The 16,334-nt window shown below is 40.5% G+C and overlaps 1 protein-coding gene across 1 annotated transcript in view; it reads right to left on the reverse strand.

Annotated features, from left to right (window-relative positions):
- LOC138789625 (leucine zipper protein 2-like) overlaps nucleotides 1-14,401 on the reverse strand; it is a 198,855-nt gene extending 184,454 nt beyond the window's left edge. Inside the window, exons 1-2 of the mRNA XM_069968364.1 lie at nucleotides 14,337-14,401; nucleotides 2,996-3,077 (exon numbers count right to left, since the gene is read on the reverse strand). Of these exons, the coding sequence (XP_069824465.1) occupies nucleotides 2,996-3,070 (75 nt within the window). The 5' untranslated portion in view covers nucleotides 3,071-3,077; nucleotides 14,337-14,401. The remainder of the gene's footprint in view (nucleotides 1-2,995; nucleotides 3,078-14,336) is intronic.
- Nucleotides 14,402-16,334: the final 1,933 nt, after the last annotated feature.

A 16,334-nucleotide genomic window follows, 5' to 3' on the forward strand; every position in this document is an offset into this window, starting at 1 on the left:
TACCAATACAACACATATCTCTGTCAGGTTTACATACCCAACCATGGCTACATCTGTAACTTTTTAAATATGGAGACACATCCTAAAAATCCATGCTTTTTGAATTCTTGTAAGGTTCTTTAGAATGTAGTTTTAAGATTTTTGTGCAGTTTTGTGAACTATAGCCAGAGGTGAATCTGTCAGGAAGGAGAATCATGAGTCCTATTTTTATACTTCCCATTCCTTTTGAATGCACTCCTGGCTTTCGTTAGGCAATTTTATAAGTGTAGCAACCACCATTAACTCCACCTGCAGTTTTATACCCTAACAGCTATCCAATAATGTTTTCAGCTCTTAGCATCAAATGGTGCTGACAGATTCACTCTAAATTTTGTAATGCGTTAATATAGACTATGTTTATTCTTTCTTGTTTTTTGTATCTAATATAAGAGATTTATAGACTTCCTACAAAATCTTTAACTTTAGTAATAAAGATTCATAAAGGAGCTTATAAAGTTCCAGGGGTTGTCAAGGATTATAAATTAATATTATGTGTGCACAATAAAGTGTACTAAAATGTGTCATGCTCAACATTTTTTCTTTTCAAACACCAAGGTTTGTGGCTAAAGGTTGTCCATATTCCCACAATGTCCCACTTATGTTAAAGACTGATGTCTTTCATGATCATTTTTAGAGAAGAGTGAAGCAATCGGGAATTTGTTTTGCGAGCTTTGAAAATTTTTCGGCAAGCTCGTTGACATTTGAAAATCTTTATGAATTTCATTAAAAGAGCCAAAATTATAGTAGCTACAATACTGGGACCATTACAGAAGGGCAAATTTGTTAAAGTATGTTGTAAAAGTGTCAAAAATTTAAAAATTACAATTTAAAAAATGTCAATCAGCCAGTCATTCATCCAATTTCCACCATTCATGTCCTCTCTTTATTTATATATCACTCATTAGTCTCTCCCTGCTCTGCTGTAACTGCCTGCTGCCATCTTGCTCTCCCTTCCACACACAGCCGACTGGCCACCTCTGTTAATTAATCACCTTATATATAAGGTGAGGTGCTGACATAACCCACAACAAGCCCTCCTATCCTATCCTCTCTTTTCTGTCCCTAAATCTCTCTGTAAGTCTCTCTTTGCTCTGCTCTAACTGCCTGCTGCCATCCTGTTCTCTCCTCCACACACAGCTGACTGGCCACCTCTGTTAACAAACTTATATAGGTGAGGGGAGGTGCTGACATCACAGAGGAGTCTGCAGCTGATTGGATGGGTGCTAGAGATTATGGTTAATTCCTTTCTCCAGCCCAGTGACCCTCCAGTCAGAATTCTTTTGCAAATTTCTTTAAAGAAATGGCTGAATTCGCCATGCAGAAGAAGGGAATTAGATTCACAGCGAATCTTGATTCACAAGATTCGCTTCACTCATCTCTAATCACTATCATTAAAAAACATCTGTCTTTATCAAAATATGGCCATTGTTCACATATAAAAGACATTGTGAGACCATAGCCTTAAAGTTACATTTACAAAGTCAGCTAGACATTTTAGGGTGACAAAAAAGTAAGCCTATATGTAGCAGAACTGGTGTAAAAATCTTTAACCACAAAGATGCAGAGTTATCAGATTATCTGTGTACAACAAAAACTTGTGAAATTTTCCCCATAGGAACCAGTCATAGGTCACCTTTAATTTTAAAAGCTCTGGTAAAATCAGTGTTGAGCTGTGATTGGTTATTATGAGCAATTTTATGTGTTTTTATTTAACATAAGGTTAATAAATCTGGGCCTTAGATTTTAAAAATAATTTTATGGCATATATCCAGCATATTCCAAATTTAATATAGACTATCCACCAAAATCATTAATCTAAGTACAAATGTAAACAGCATATTTAAGAGATGGTTCAAACATAGGTAGTTTTACTAAATTCTACAAATAAGTCTAAAAACTCCTACCAAACACAAATGAAAATATACCATAGGTGCAATATGAAAAACTATGCAAATACCCAATAGGCATGGGTTTAGATACATATTTTTATGTGCCCAGAATTACTAATGCATGAATTACTAGGTGAAGGTTTAGTTATGGAGCTATCATACTGTTCTTGTATAAGGGTCCTTTCCTGGCAAGGCCTACCAATGGAAGCCAGCTACAAACTAAAACATTAGGCACAGATTGTTAATGAATAGAGATGAGCGAACCTCGAGCATGCTCGAGTTCATCCAAACCTGAACGTTCGGCATTTGATTAGCGGTGGCTGCTGAACTCGGATAAAGCCCTAAGGCTATGTGGAAATCATGGATATAGTCATTGGCTGTATCCATGTTTTCCAGACAAACTTAGAGCTTTATCCAACTTCAGCAGCCCCCGCTAATCAAATGCCAAAAGAACGGGTTCGGATGAACTCGAGCATGCTCGAGGTTCGCTCATCTCTATTAATGAAGTCTGTGGCTGATTTCAGGCTTTAAAGTCTACTTGGAAATGTTGCCTGGAATAAAAAAATCCTCTTTAACCATGCTGCATGATCACCAGTGGTTTCTAAAAAATAGATCAGCAACCCTCCTCCCACAAAATGACTATTCTCTTGGTGTAGGCACCACAAGATCTAAAGGGGAAGTTCATTCCAAGGGGATTTTATGTATTTTTCACTATATTAGGGGGGTGTATTGTTATATTATATGGATGACCAAGCTAAAGCCTCTCATAAAGGAGATAAAAGTGAAGTGTTGAGAACATTTGATGATAATGAGAGCAAGAGGGTTTATTGTATAAAGTAGCCCAGAATTTCTATAAATGTTAAATTCCCCATTACATTGTAGTTCGTAGCTTTTGCACACAAAGCCAGAACATTAGAAAAAAAAAAGCTTTTATGTCACTTCGATTCTCTTCTCTTTTACTTTTACACCCAACAAAGGCACAGCGACCGAACACATAGATCACAAACAGGAGAAAGAAAAATGGTTGGAAAAAGGTAATTGGAGGGTCACATGATCCAAACACTTACAGTGGCCTGCTGCTTCTCAGCCTTTTCTGTTGCCTCATTAAGTTGCTTTGTGAACGTTTCCTGCAGGGATTTCATCTCTTCCCTAGTTTATTAAAAAGAAAGCAAGACACATTTAAAGGATGGTTTTTTTATTTGTATTATATTTTTGTAGACTTTTAATTAGAAAAGTAAAAATGGAAAAATCACCATTATCGTGCAGACCAACAAAAATGTAATAATATTATCCTGTCTGCGTGGATATATCTATATTACAAAAGTAGCCTTAGTTTCCCCTTCAAAGTGATGACAAGAGTGAAGTTCAGTTATAACATTTGAAACCCACTATTTTTATGTATATCCCTTATATTTTGGCAAATATATTTTAGATTTACACGGTCACTTAAATTTATTAAAATAATTATTGATCTATATGAACTTTTCCATTTTTTTTTATTATTCTTATTCTAATACTCATTCAAAATTAAAACTTCTAATAACTTGAAAATGTGTTTAAAGTGCAAAAATGTTAGAACATGTATTTAAATTGGATACTTCTACACCAGGGAAGGGAAGCCTGGAGCCCTCCCACTGTTACAAAACTACAATTTCCATCATTCCTGGACAGCCAAAGCTAAAACTTTGTCCATGCATGATGGGAATTGTAGTTGAAAAACAGCTGGAGGGCCCCAGGTTCCCCCTTTTCCTTTAAGAATATCCAATACAATCCGATATTCTATCATTTCTGCACTTTGAATAGTTTTTCAAGTTATTAGAAGTTTATTTTTGAATGGGTATAATAAAAAAATAGTATCAAAATGAAAAATTGAAATGGGCATTAAAAAGAATAAACATTAGGGGTTATTTTCACAAAAAGAATAGCGCTCAGTAACTACTGTATATCCAAGCACCTTTTTCCAAACATTTTTCAAACAGTGACTTGATTTCTCTGTAAACAAACAATTGGAGTTAACTTCACGGAAACTCGGCCCATGGGGACATTGAAGGACAACACTTGTATATGGTAATTGAAACACATCACAAAGTTATATAACCTTCTAATGTGCTTTAATTATTTTTTTTAAATCATTCAATATCTTTCCGAAACTGCCCCCTCCCCCAAGTATGGTAGTTATATACTTACCTGATCACTGATGACCACACTTTCTTCTTCCTTTATCTTGTGTCGATGATATCACCTAATTTATTGAAAGAGGGAGGATGGCCTAAATTCTGTCCCACCCTCTACTACGTCGACAGATGTGTAGGAGAGAATGGGAAATTAGAGGAGTTTCAAAGAGGGGCTGGATGATGACGCGACTGGAACAAGAGGAGAATGCTGGGAGCCGAACCCAAAAGTCAAGAAGAAAGACACAGATCGGAAATTTGTGAACGTGTGTGTGTGTGTGTGTTTCAAATTGGGATCAACTCAGGAGGGTAAGTAATAAAAACATGATTGCTAGTGTTTGTTTTTTTATTTAGCGCCAGAGTTGTCCTTTAAGCATGTATGGAGTAGACTTGGGATCCTGGCCTGTTGCATACTTTTCACTGCATTTAGCAGCAGACAGTGACCATTAATAGGCCAAATTGAGCAATTGCGTTGACAGCTGCATTTAAAAACTGTAAAATAGTCGCTGGTTTCTTGACTACAAAGGCATAGTATAGTATTACATAGAAGGGGTTGGCCACTTTATAGTAGTATTGGTCAGTATACAGTATTTGTAAGTGTATTCACATTACTTACTAACAGCAGCTCTCTGTGTACCTTATAGAGCTAAAATCAGACTTCCCTCCTCCAGGCTGGGCTGCCCTGCTCTGTGGTGATTCTGACCATAAGATGGCTGACATGGAGGAGCATGTGACCATGCCCCACCCCCTAGTGTCCTCCACTAAGCCTGTATTTGCCATTGGAGAACACTGGGAGCAGAACATGGTAATATCAATGCTCCACGGATGGTCACCTCCATGTCGGCCATCTTATGGACAGACACACCACACACAGAGCAGGGCACCACAGCCTGGAGGAGGGGAGTCTGATTTTAACTCTTTGAGGAAGTCACAGGAAGTCAGTATATACAGTGAATACACTTACTAATACTGTACAATTTAACTATAAAGTGTTCAACCCCTTTAACCCCTAGACGACCCTGGGCGTACCCGTACCTAGGGGTGTTCAGAGCGGGGCCGTGCGTTTTAATCACCCCCCTTTTCCCATGTTATAAATAAAAATACATAAATAAACATGTTTGCTATTGTCGCATGCGTAATCGCCCAAAATATTAATTTATCACTTTACTGATCTCGCACGGTAAACGGCGCAAGCACAAAAAAATCCTAAAGTGCAATATTGCGCATTTCTGGTCTCATCAAATCCAGAAAAATTGTAATAAAAAGCAATCAAAACGTTGCATATGCGCAATCAAGGTACCGATAGAAAGTACACATCATGGTGCAATAAATTAAACCTCACACAGCCGCATACACCAAAGGTTAAAAGCTCTTTAACCCCTTAGCGACCCATGACGTATCTGATACGTCATGGTGCCGCGGGGGGTGTTCAGAGCGGGGTCCCGCCGGGACCCCGCTCTGAACGGCGCTGATCCCGGATGAAACTTGCAGCCGGGCAGTGCCTCTGTTAGCCGGCGCGGGTCCCGTTGCCGCGCCGGCTAATTAAGCACTTCAATGCAGCTGTCAAACCGCTGCATTGAAGTGCTTTATGCACACTATCCCTGGTGTCTAGTGGGTCGGATCTCCCCCCCGCGATGCGATCGCGGGGGGGGGGGGGGGGAGATCCGTTCTTCTGCCCGTGCCGGGCCTCAGCGTCGGAATGACGCTGATCCCGGCTCGGCAATAGATTGCTATGGCCTGCAGCAGGCCATAGCAATCTATGACCGATCTGATGGATCTTTGCTGTGTATATACACAGCATTGATTTCTATGAGAGATCAGTGCTATGAATATACAAGCCCCCCAGGGGGGCTTCTAGTCCATGTAAAAAAAAAAAGTTAAAAAGTGTTTTTATTAATAAAAAATCCCCTCCCCTAATAAAAGTCCAAATCACCCCCCTTTTCCCATTTTATAAATATAAATTAATAAATAAACAAATAAATAAACATATTTAGTATCGCCGCACACGTAATCGCCCGAACTATTCATTAATCACATTCCTGATCTTGCACGGTAAACTGCGTCAGCGCCAAAAAATTCCAAAGTGCAAAATTGCGCATTTTTGGTCGCATCAAATCCAGAAAAAATGTAATAAAAAGTGATCAAAAAGTCGTATATGCGCTATCAAGGTACCGATAGAAAGAACGCATCATGGCGCAAAAAATGACACCTCACACAGCCACATAGACCAAAGGATAAAAGCGCTATAAGCCTGGGAATGGAGCGATTTTAAGGAACGTATATTTGTTAACAACGGTTTGAATTTTTTACAAGCCATCTGATACAATATAAGTTATACATGTTATATATCATAGTAATCGTAACGACTTGAGGAACATGCATAACAAGTCAGTTTTACCATGGGACAAACGGCGTAAATGCAAAACTCCCCGAAATCAAAACAAATTAGTTTTTTTTCAATTTGACAGCGCAAATGATTTTTTTTCCGGTTTCGCAGCATATGTTATGGAAAAATAATGCCTGTCATTACAAAGTACAATTGGTTTCGCAAAAAATAAGCGCTCATATACGTCTATAGGGGAAAAAATGCAAGCGATGTTGACTTTTAAACTTAAAATGGAATAAGCAAAAGCGCAAAAACGAAAATTGGCTTTGACCTTAAAGAGAACCAATCATCAATGGAAATAAAAAAAATTTTTTTCCCTAATTAGATGTATTTACTTATTTTATTAATATTTGTAAATATAATTTATTACTTTTTTTGCTTTGTTTTTAAAATATTTACTTTTTACTTTCCTATCTCGCGCCGGCTCTTTTCAAAAGAGCCGGCGCGAGACAGGAAGCTCCCGTCATGCAAAGCGGCAAGGCCAGGCGCCGCCATCTTGATGACGTCACTTGCGTTCCACCGCTGGAACGCAAAAGACTAAATCAAGATGGCGGCGCCGGTCTTGCTGTAGCGGACCAGAGGATCAGGTAAAGTATAAGATACAGACTGCAAAGGCAGTCTGTATCTTCATTCTGTCTATTTATTAAGATACAGACTGCCTTTGCAGTCTGTATCTTATACTTTACCTGATCCTCTTGTTCGGTGCAGGAAGGCCGCGCGCCGCCATCTTGAATACGTCACTTTGCGTTCCAGCGGTGGAACGCAAGAAGCAAAATCAAGATGGCGGCGCCGGCCTTGCTGTAGCAGACCAGAGGATCAGGTAAAGTATAAGATACAGACTGTAAAGGCAGTCTGTATCTTTCTGAAGTCTATTTATGAAGATACAGACTGCATTTGCAGTCTGTATCTTATACTTTACCTGCTCCTTTGTTTCGGTGCAGTAATGTCGGGCGCCGCCATCTTGATGACGTCACGCTGGAACGCACCGCTGGAACGCACGTGACGTCATCAAGATGGCGGCGGCCGGCATTACTGCACCGGAACAAAGGAGCAGGTAAAGTATAAGATACAGACTGCAAATGTAGTCTGTATCTTCATAAATAGACTTCATAAAGATACAGACTGCCTTTGCAGTCTGTATCTTATACTTTACCTGCTCCTTTGTTCCGGTGCATTAATGCCGGCCGCCGCCATCTTGATGACGTCACGTGCGTTCCAGCGGTGCGTTCCAGCGTGACGTCATCAAGATGGCGGCGCCCAGCATTACTGCACAGAGGAAGAGGAATTAGGTAAAGAATAAGATACAGACTGCAAAGGCAGTCTGTATCTTCATAGATAGACTTAGGGAGAGAGAATCTTTGATAATAGGGATAGTAAATTTTAGGTGATTGGTTCTCTTTAAGGGGTTAAGCATGGTAAAAGAGCGATTTTAAGGGCCATATATTTGTTTACAATGGTTTGAATTTTTTAAAAGCCATCGGATAAAAGAAAAGTTATACATGTTAAATATCGTTGTAATTGTAACGACTTGAGAAACATATATAACAAGTCAGTTTTACCCCAGGGTAAACGGCATAAAAACAGAAACCCTCCAAATAAAAAAAAGTGTTTTTTTTTTTCAATTTCACCACACATTTATTTTTTTTCTGCTTTTGCAGTATACTTTATGAAAAAATTCAGCCTGTCATTGGAAAGTAAAATTAGTGGTGCAAAAAATAAGGGCTTAAGTGGGTTTCTAGGTAAAAAAAAAAAATGCAACTGCTATGGCCTTTTAAGCACAAGGAGGAAAAAACGAAATTGAAATTGGCCCAGTCCTCTAAGGGTTAAGAGAAATGAAGAAGTTCCTCATAGAAGAAAAAAGAATTGACGTTTTAAAACTATATGAAGAAAAAGGAAAAAAAAAAAAAAAAAAAAAAAAATATATATATATATATATATATATATATATATATATATATATAAAATTCAGGGACATGATTATAGAAATTATTCCTGGCTTCTCAAGTTGATTGACTGCAATGGGTAAATTTTGTACAAGCCCCTCTACTTTCTGTGTCCATTATTGGTTTGCTATATAACAGCAAATTTATCTTACAATCACCCAAGCTAACTGTAAACGAAACCACAGTTATCAATGCTGAAGTCAAGATACTTTTCTTTTTTGTTGAGAAACTTTTAAATTAATGTGAATGAAAGAGATTAGTGATTACCCTATTATTTAACCGGGGTTGTATACTGAATGCAAATTCCTTTAATACACTTCCGTTATTAAAGTTTTATTTTGTTTGACAATATTCTCTGCTGAGTTTTTCACATATAAAACTGTATTTATTTAATCTTTAATAGACTCTGTTCAAGTAGAAAATAATTAATTTCACAAATTGAAAAAGCTATATGAGCGTACAGAACTCAGTCTTTCAGTCTAAAATGAACTCACAGAAATTGTAAAGAAATTAGGGAGGCACGCTATAAATTTTCACTCCAGCTTTTAGGTTCTCCAGCATTTTGAGACAAATGTTTTATGAACTTGACATTTTGCTCTTACTTTTAAATGTATTTAACATTTTTTGATTACTTTTTACCACAAAATAGTATAAGCAGGACCATACTGACCTTGCATCTCTAAAGGCGGGATTATTAGAGGAAAAGTGCAGGGTAATCCTAAATTTTACAAGAGGGTTTTCAGATTGCAATTAACTCCAATCAGACTATAAAGTTACAAAAGTAACGATTCTTCAAGAAGTAGCCTTATGTGGCATGCTACTGAATTGAAGGCTAATAGTTAGAGATGAGCGAACCTGCCGGATTTCTAGTTCATATGAACCAGAACTCTCGGCAACTGATTCCTGCTGTCTGCAGGCTCCATGCAGTGGGTGGAAACAGCTGGAGGACCACCTGGAAAACTAGGATACAGCATATGGGATCGGTGGCCGGAGCATAACTTTCAGTGACAGCGCAGCCATCCTCCTGCCGACTCAGACCACTGTGAGATCATGCAGGCTGAATCAAGCTCCCCTCCGATGTGCTCAACGATGTGCTGCTGCAGGGCATGGCTCTCTCCTCCTAGCTAGCAGCTCTGGATGCTGCACACACCACTCCAGCTTGCTTCGGGTAGGACGTGTAGACGCCTGGACCCTTTGAAACAAGCTGGAGCGGTGTGTGCAGCGTACAGAACCGCTAGCTAGGAGGAGAGAGCCGTGCCGGGCAGCAACACTGCGCTGAGCACACTGGAGGGGAGCTTGATTCAGACTGCATGACAGCAGACAAGATCTAACATTGGTCTGTGCGGGTGAGAGGATGGGTGCGCTGTTACTGTAAGTTATGCTCCAGCCACCGAGGGGGTTAATTTACATACTCGCAGCAGGATGTATTGTCATAGGGTTGAATGACACTGGATCCGCAGCGGATTTTTCAGCAAATTCGCAGCGTGAAATCCGCTGCGGATCTAGTATGTGTGAAGGCACCTTAAGGGTATAAACCCACTTGCCGGATCTGCAGTGAGTTCCTTGCTGCGTTTTTGCAGCAAGACTCACTGCGGATCTAGGCCTTATACTTTCAATGACAGACAAGCACGCAGCAGGGATGTACATCCCTGCTACAAGTTTTTAACCCTCCCCCTTAACCCCTCGGCCGCCAGAGCTGATACTTTACCTGATCAGGTGAAGTAAATGCTCAAGCCAGCCACCCACAGCCCCTTGAACACCTCTCGCAGGTGCGGCCGCCTTCCCGCTTGATCGCCCCCCCCCTGCAGCCCCGATTCCCCCCCCACACACACCTGCAGGTGAGCAAACAGGGCTGCCGGGGGCGATCGGGCGGCCGGGGCTGCGGGCGGCTGGCTGGAGCATATACTTCACCTGATCAGGTAAAGTATCAGCTCCGGCGGCCAGGGGGTTAAGGGGGCGGGTTACAGACAAACTCGCAGCAGAGATGTAAATCCCTGCTGCGTGTTTGTCTGTCATTGAAAGTATAGGGCCTAGATCTGCAGTGAGTCTCACTGCGGATCCGGCAAGTGGGTTTGTACCCCTAAGGTGTATTCCTGGAAAAATGAACTTTTCCCTATCTAATCATAACAAAGCCAGTGGCGCCCGATATACAGAGATCGGACCCCGCGATCTCCTACTTTTCCCCTATCCTATAGACAGGGGAAAAGTTCATTTTTCCTGGAGTAACCCTTTAAAGGGGTAGTGTGGCGTTTAAAAATTATTCACTAAATAACACACATTACAAAGTTATACAACTTTGTAATGTGTGTTATGTAAGTGAATGGCCCCCTTCCCCCGTGTCCCCCCACCCCCGGAAGTGTGGTGCAGTATACTCACCAGATTACTGTCGACTCGGCCGCCATTTTGGGTCAAATGATGTCATCTTCGGGAGGCCAGCCGGACCGCTCGAGCCGTCCCTCATGCCGCCCCCCACTGCCGCGTCATCAGCTGCTCAGCCGCGATTGCCTGAGCATAACTGGTCGACAGTAATAGAGTGAGTAAACTGCACCACACTTCCGGGGGTGGGGGGACACGGGGAAGAGGGCCATTCACTTACATAACACACATTACAAAGTTGTATAACTTTGTTATGTGTGTTATTTAGTGAATAATTTTTAAACGCCACACTATCACTTTAATGACCCATAGTTTTTGATAGCACTCTGGTCTACTTTCAAACAATGTTTTGCCCAAGCTACTGTTATATTTCCAATGACTACCATACTTAACAAAACTCTTCTTTCAAGACGTTTTATCGCCTCAAGTTTTCCACTTTGCAAATATGGTAAACTCAGTTACCCTAGAAATGCACCCTTTCCAGTGCCTAGTTGAATCTCTCCACTTCCCATGAACTCAGCTAAACACTATGGGATGGGTCCAATTTTCATACCATCCGATGTTTTTCCAGACCTGGCACACTGAGTTTGTTGTTTGATTAGCTGAGGGGACACTGCAGGAGATAGAGCCCAACCCTCACCAAGCTGAGTGTGCAGGGTCTGGTAAAGACATCGGATAGTGAATAAATTAATATAAATTCCCCCTCCCTAACCCGCACTGCGCCCACCACAGAAAGGTGCAGTGCAAGATCAATCTGACTTGGGTGCAGTGAGAGATCAGTTTGGCTCCTAGGGGATTAAGTGGGGATGCTTTGCATTCTCACCTAATCCCCCAGGGACCAGACTGTTCATTCTTCCATTAGGACCTTAAAAGAGGATACACAGCATCTCCACTTAACCTCCTAAGGGCCATACTGGGCCTCTTGCTGTGCTGAGCTCACTGCCCACCCTAGTAAGGAAGGGGTTAGGTTACTTAAAACCTTCCTTACTGGGGCAGGCACGGTGTGCTTAGCACAGTATATTGGATACAGTCCAAACCCCAAAGGGTTAACTCCTTTGGTGCCAGACTGTGAGTAGCTATCTGTACACATACTGTAATAAAAAGCAAAACATCTGTCAAAATGGCTGGTGTTCTGAAACTTTTTTTTTGGACTGTGGACTATTTTGCATTTGGTGGACTATGTCGATGACCAGCTTTTTTTTTTTTTTTTCCCTTCCCATAATAAAATGGTCAAAGAAGTTTTTGGGGGTCTTTTTATTTAATTTTCTTTTTAAATCAATTGTGTATGTTATCTTTTTTCTGTACTTTAATGAAAGCTGTTTAATAGACGACACGGTAAAATGGCTAGCACTTACCCCCACATTATTACCCCAGTATCCACTGCCACAGAGGTACTGGGAAGGGCCAATAGGCCTGGAGCCTGGACGTTGGGGTGCTCCAAAACAATTGCACCTTCCTACCTTTGTTCTACTAGGCTGCTGCAACTTTTATTTATTCATTTTTTACCTGCCTAAATATAGAAAAAGAGGGGAACCCTAGACACTTTTTGTTTTAATTATTATTATTTTTTTTGTGTGTTTTCCCCTTTTTTTATTGCCTTTCCCAACCTAATAGTACCAGCCTGCTGCCAACCAGTCCAGGAGTGTAATTTTTTTGTGGCTGCGGGACTATAGGTATGCGGCTTTACCCAGTATCCGGAAAGTGGGATGGGTAGTCAGTTAATAATATAAGGGTTGGTGTTAGTCATTTTACCAGCTAACACTAAGGCCCAGCTTAGTAATGGATGGCTCAGACGGTTTCCACTACTAAGAGTAACGTAAAGAAAAAAAAGACAACACACAATTGAATTTTTCTATTATTTAAATAACAACACCCTCTTACCTACCATTTTAGTAAAGAGAAAAATCTGTTGGTTATTTGGGCTCCGGCATCATTTGCTAAATTAGGGCTTAGTGTTAACCAGTAAAATGGCTAATTCCCACATTATTATTTTCTTATTACTTATTATAACACTAAACCACACATTATTAACCCAGTACCCACTGCCACAATTTTTTAGAGAACCCACCATTCAGTCGAGGAACGTCATTTTTTTTAATGCTCTGAGACTACTGATACCTGGCTCTTCCCAGTACTCCTGTGAAAAGGGGTACTGGGGTAACACACACACACACACACACACAAAGTAGGAACAGAACACCCACTATTTCTGCTCCTTAAAGTATGCAGCGTCTGTATAGATAGCTGTTCACAGTCTGGCCCCCAGAAGGTTCAGTGGATATCCTATGCATTCCCACTTAACCTCCTTGCGGCCAGATTGTGCTCCATTAACTGTGCTGAATGCACTGTGTAGGCATCAGCAAGAAAGGGTTTAAGTGAATTAAGCCCTTGCTTACTATGGTAGGCATTTTAACTTGAGATTAGCATATTTGGCAAAGTCTGGTCCCCAAGGAGTAAAATGGGTATGCAAAAGCATCCCCACTTACCCCCTTGGGTGCCAGGCTAGACAATCTGGGCCCCAGGAAGTAAAGTAAGGATGCATAGCATCCCCTTTTGTCCTCCTGAGGCCAAGACTGTGGCCCATCAACTGTGCACCCACCCCTCCCAGTTTTTGCACAGCCAGGTTGCAAAAGGGATAGACCCTGGTACTTTTTTTTTTTTTTTTTTTGGGGGGGGGGGGAATTATACTAACGATTATACTTACATGTGAGCCAAGCCCACAATTGTAGGTATTATCCCAATCCCCCTCCCTAAACAGAGCACAGTCTGTCCCCCAGGGGGTTAAATTAACCCCCTGGAGGCCAGACTGTCACTCTCAGATTGACCAGTTACCCTTTGGTCTGCCGAGTGGGGGGGTCTCCCATTGATTCAAAGGGGCTCATTACTGAAACCAAGCACTTGAGTATTGAAAAATTTATGGCTCGAGTTACAAGTAGAGATGATCAAACATCAGGATTTTGCAGGTTCGAACGAACTCCAACCTCCTCAAACCTGAAGCATTTGATTCCCGATGCCTTCCCGGTTCGTGGGAAACGAGGTGAAAAACAGAGTACCGCTTGGAATTCCGGGATTTAGCCTATTACCTAGGCTGAATCCAAGAATTCCAGGCAGTATCCAGGCTGTCTCCTCCTTCCCCGTGGGCCGGGAAGGCATCAGGAATCAAATCCTGCAGGTTCAAGAAATTATGAGTTAGATCGGACCTGCAAAATTCCGATGTTCGATCATCTCTAGTTACAAGCATTTTAGTCTTTTGGTGCTCACTCATCTCTACTACTGGACAAGAAAAAAACAGATCAGGAAAAAAAAGTGCAAAAGCAATGATAAATCCCATCCAAGTATTTTTTAAAGCTTATAATGTAATTATTTCATGTCGACTATTAGAACTAAGCTTTCAAATTGACATAATTGAAATATGAATGCCCCAAGAGGACAACCAATTAGTAATCTCCTTAAACTCATTTATCAAAGGTAATTACTCAATGTGTACTGGTATTCTAAAATAATCCGTTGCTACATAGCTATTGTATATTACCTCTGCTTTTGGACATCAAGTTTTTGGACATCAATCTTGGAAGATGCTTCATTGCTTTTCAAAGACTAAAAAATAGAAGATTTGAATTTATTATGTTTGCAGAGAAAAAATCAATGCTGAAAACATTTCTATAATTTGTCATATTTGCTCTGAAATATAGCAATAGGGAAAGCCCCCCCCCCCCCCAAAAAAAAAAAAATCCTAGTACAAGGTCTACAGTTGTAATTTGCATCCTGCCAATTTCAGAGCATTTGACATAAGGTGTATCTGTCATGACATGTAAAAAAAACAACAACAAAAAAACCCCGCAAATATATAGTTTATACTTGTCTTATATAAACTCTTGGTTTTGATTTTAATATCTTAGAGGTCCAATTAGTGCACCAATATGCTGATCATGTTTCTGCATTTCACTGGGTGGGCTTTTAAAAAATAAAATAAACATTTGCCTTAGATTAGATGGCTAACTCAGCTGCAGAAGTGCACAGGAGCATGCACTAAAGTGTGTACAGGGATGTGTATGGCTCCTGGCCAATCAGCATTCATCTTCACTAGACCAGTATGTGCACAGCAAAGGTAAAACCAACATACAGTGGTTTGCAATAAATTAGAATATCAACATTTTTTTTTCAGTATTTCAATTCAAAAAGTGTCATTACATACAGAGTGAACTTTTCCAAGCATTTATTTCTGTTAAAGTTGATGATTATGGATTACAGTCTAGAAAAACCCAAAACTCAGTATTTCAGAAAATTAGAATAATTAACCCAAAACACCTGCAGTGGCTTCCTAAGTGTTATAAAAGGTTCCTTAGTCTGGTTCAGTATGCAACGCAATCATGGGGGAAATTGCTGACTTCACAGATATCCAGAAGGCAGTCATTCACATACTTTACAAGGAGGGTAAGCCACAAAAGTTTATTGCTAAAGAAGCTGTCTGTTCTCGAAGCATATTAGTGGAAGGTTGAGTGGAAGGAAAAAGTGTGGCAGAAAAAGGGTGCACAAGCAACCGGGAGAACCATAGTCTTAACAGGATTGTAACGAAAATGTTATTAAAAAATTTGGGAGAGATTCACAAAGACTGCTGCTGGAGTCAGTGCTTCAAAAGCCACCACATACAGACGTCTGTAGGACATGGGATACAAGTGTTGCATTCCATGTGTCAAGTAACTTCTGACCAATAAACAACGCCAGAAGCATCTTATCTGGGCGAAGGAAAAGACGAACTGGACTGTTGATCAGTGGTCCAAAGTGCTGTTTTCAGATTAAAGAAAATTTTGCATTTTATTTGGAAATCAATGTCCCAGAGTCTGGAGGAAGAGTGGAGAGGCACACAATCCAAGCTGCTTGAGGTCTAGTGTGAAATTTCCACAATCAGTGATGGTTTGGGGAGCCATGTCATCTGTTGGTGTAGGTTCACTGTGTTCCATCAACACCAAAGTCAACTCTGCCGTCTATCAGGAAATTTTAGAGCACTTCATGCTTCCCTGTGCTGAAAAGATTTTTGGAGGTGGAATGTTTATCTTTCAGAAGGATTTAGCACCTGCCTACACTGCCAAAAGTACCAATCCCTGGTTTACTAACCACAGCATCACTGTGCTTGATTGGCCAGCAAACTCGCCAGACCTTAACCCCATAGAGAATTTGTGGGGTATTATCAAAAGGAAGATGAAAGACATCAGATCCAGCAATGCAGACAAGATGAAGGCCGCTATCAAAGCAACCTTGGCTTCAATAACACCTCTGCAGTGCCATCAGCTGATCGCCTCCATGCCATGCTGCATTGATGTCATCATTCATGCAAAAGGTGCCCCGACCAAGTATTGAGGGCATTTACTGTACAGACTTTTCATTTGGTTGAAGTTTTTGTGTTAAAAACATTTTTTTTTTCCAGTTGTTTTTTTTTATAATATTGTAGTTTTCTGAAATATTGAATTTTGGGTTCTTCTTGGCTGTAATCCATAATCATTAACTTTAACTTTTTAAATTGAATTACTAA

The sequence above is a fragment of the Dendropsophus ebraccatus genome, chromosome 4 (genome assembly GCF_027789765.1).
Source record: "Dendropsophus ebraccatus isolate aDenEbr1 chromosome 4, aDenEbr1.pat, whole genome shotgun sequence".
In the NCBI taxonomy this organism is placed as follows: Eukaryota; Metazoa; Chordata; class Amphibia; order Anura; family Hylidae; genus Dendropsophus; species Dendropsophus ebraccatus.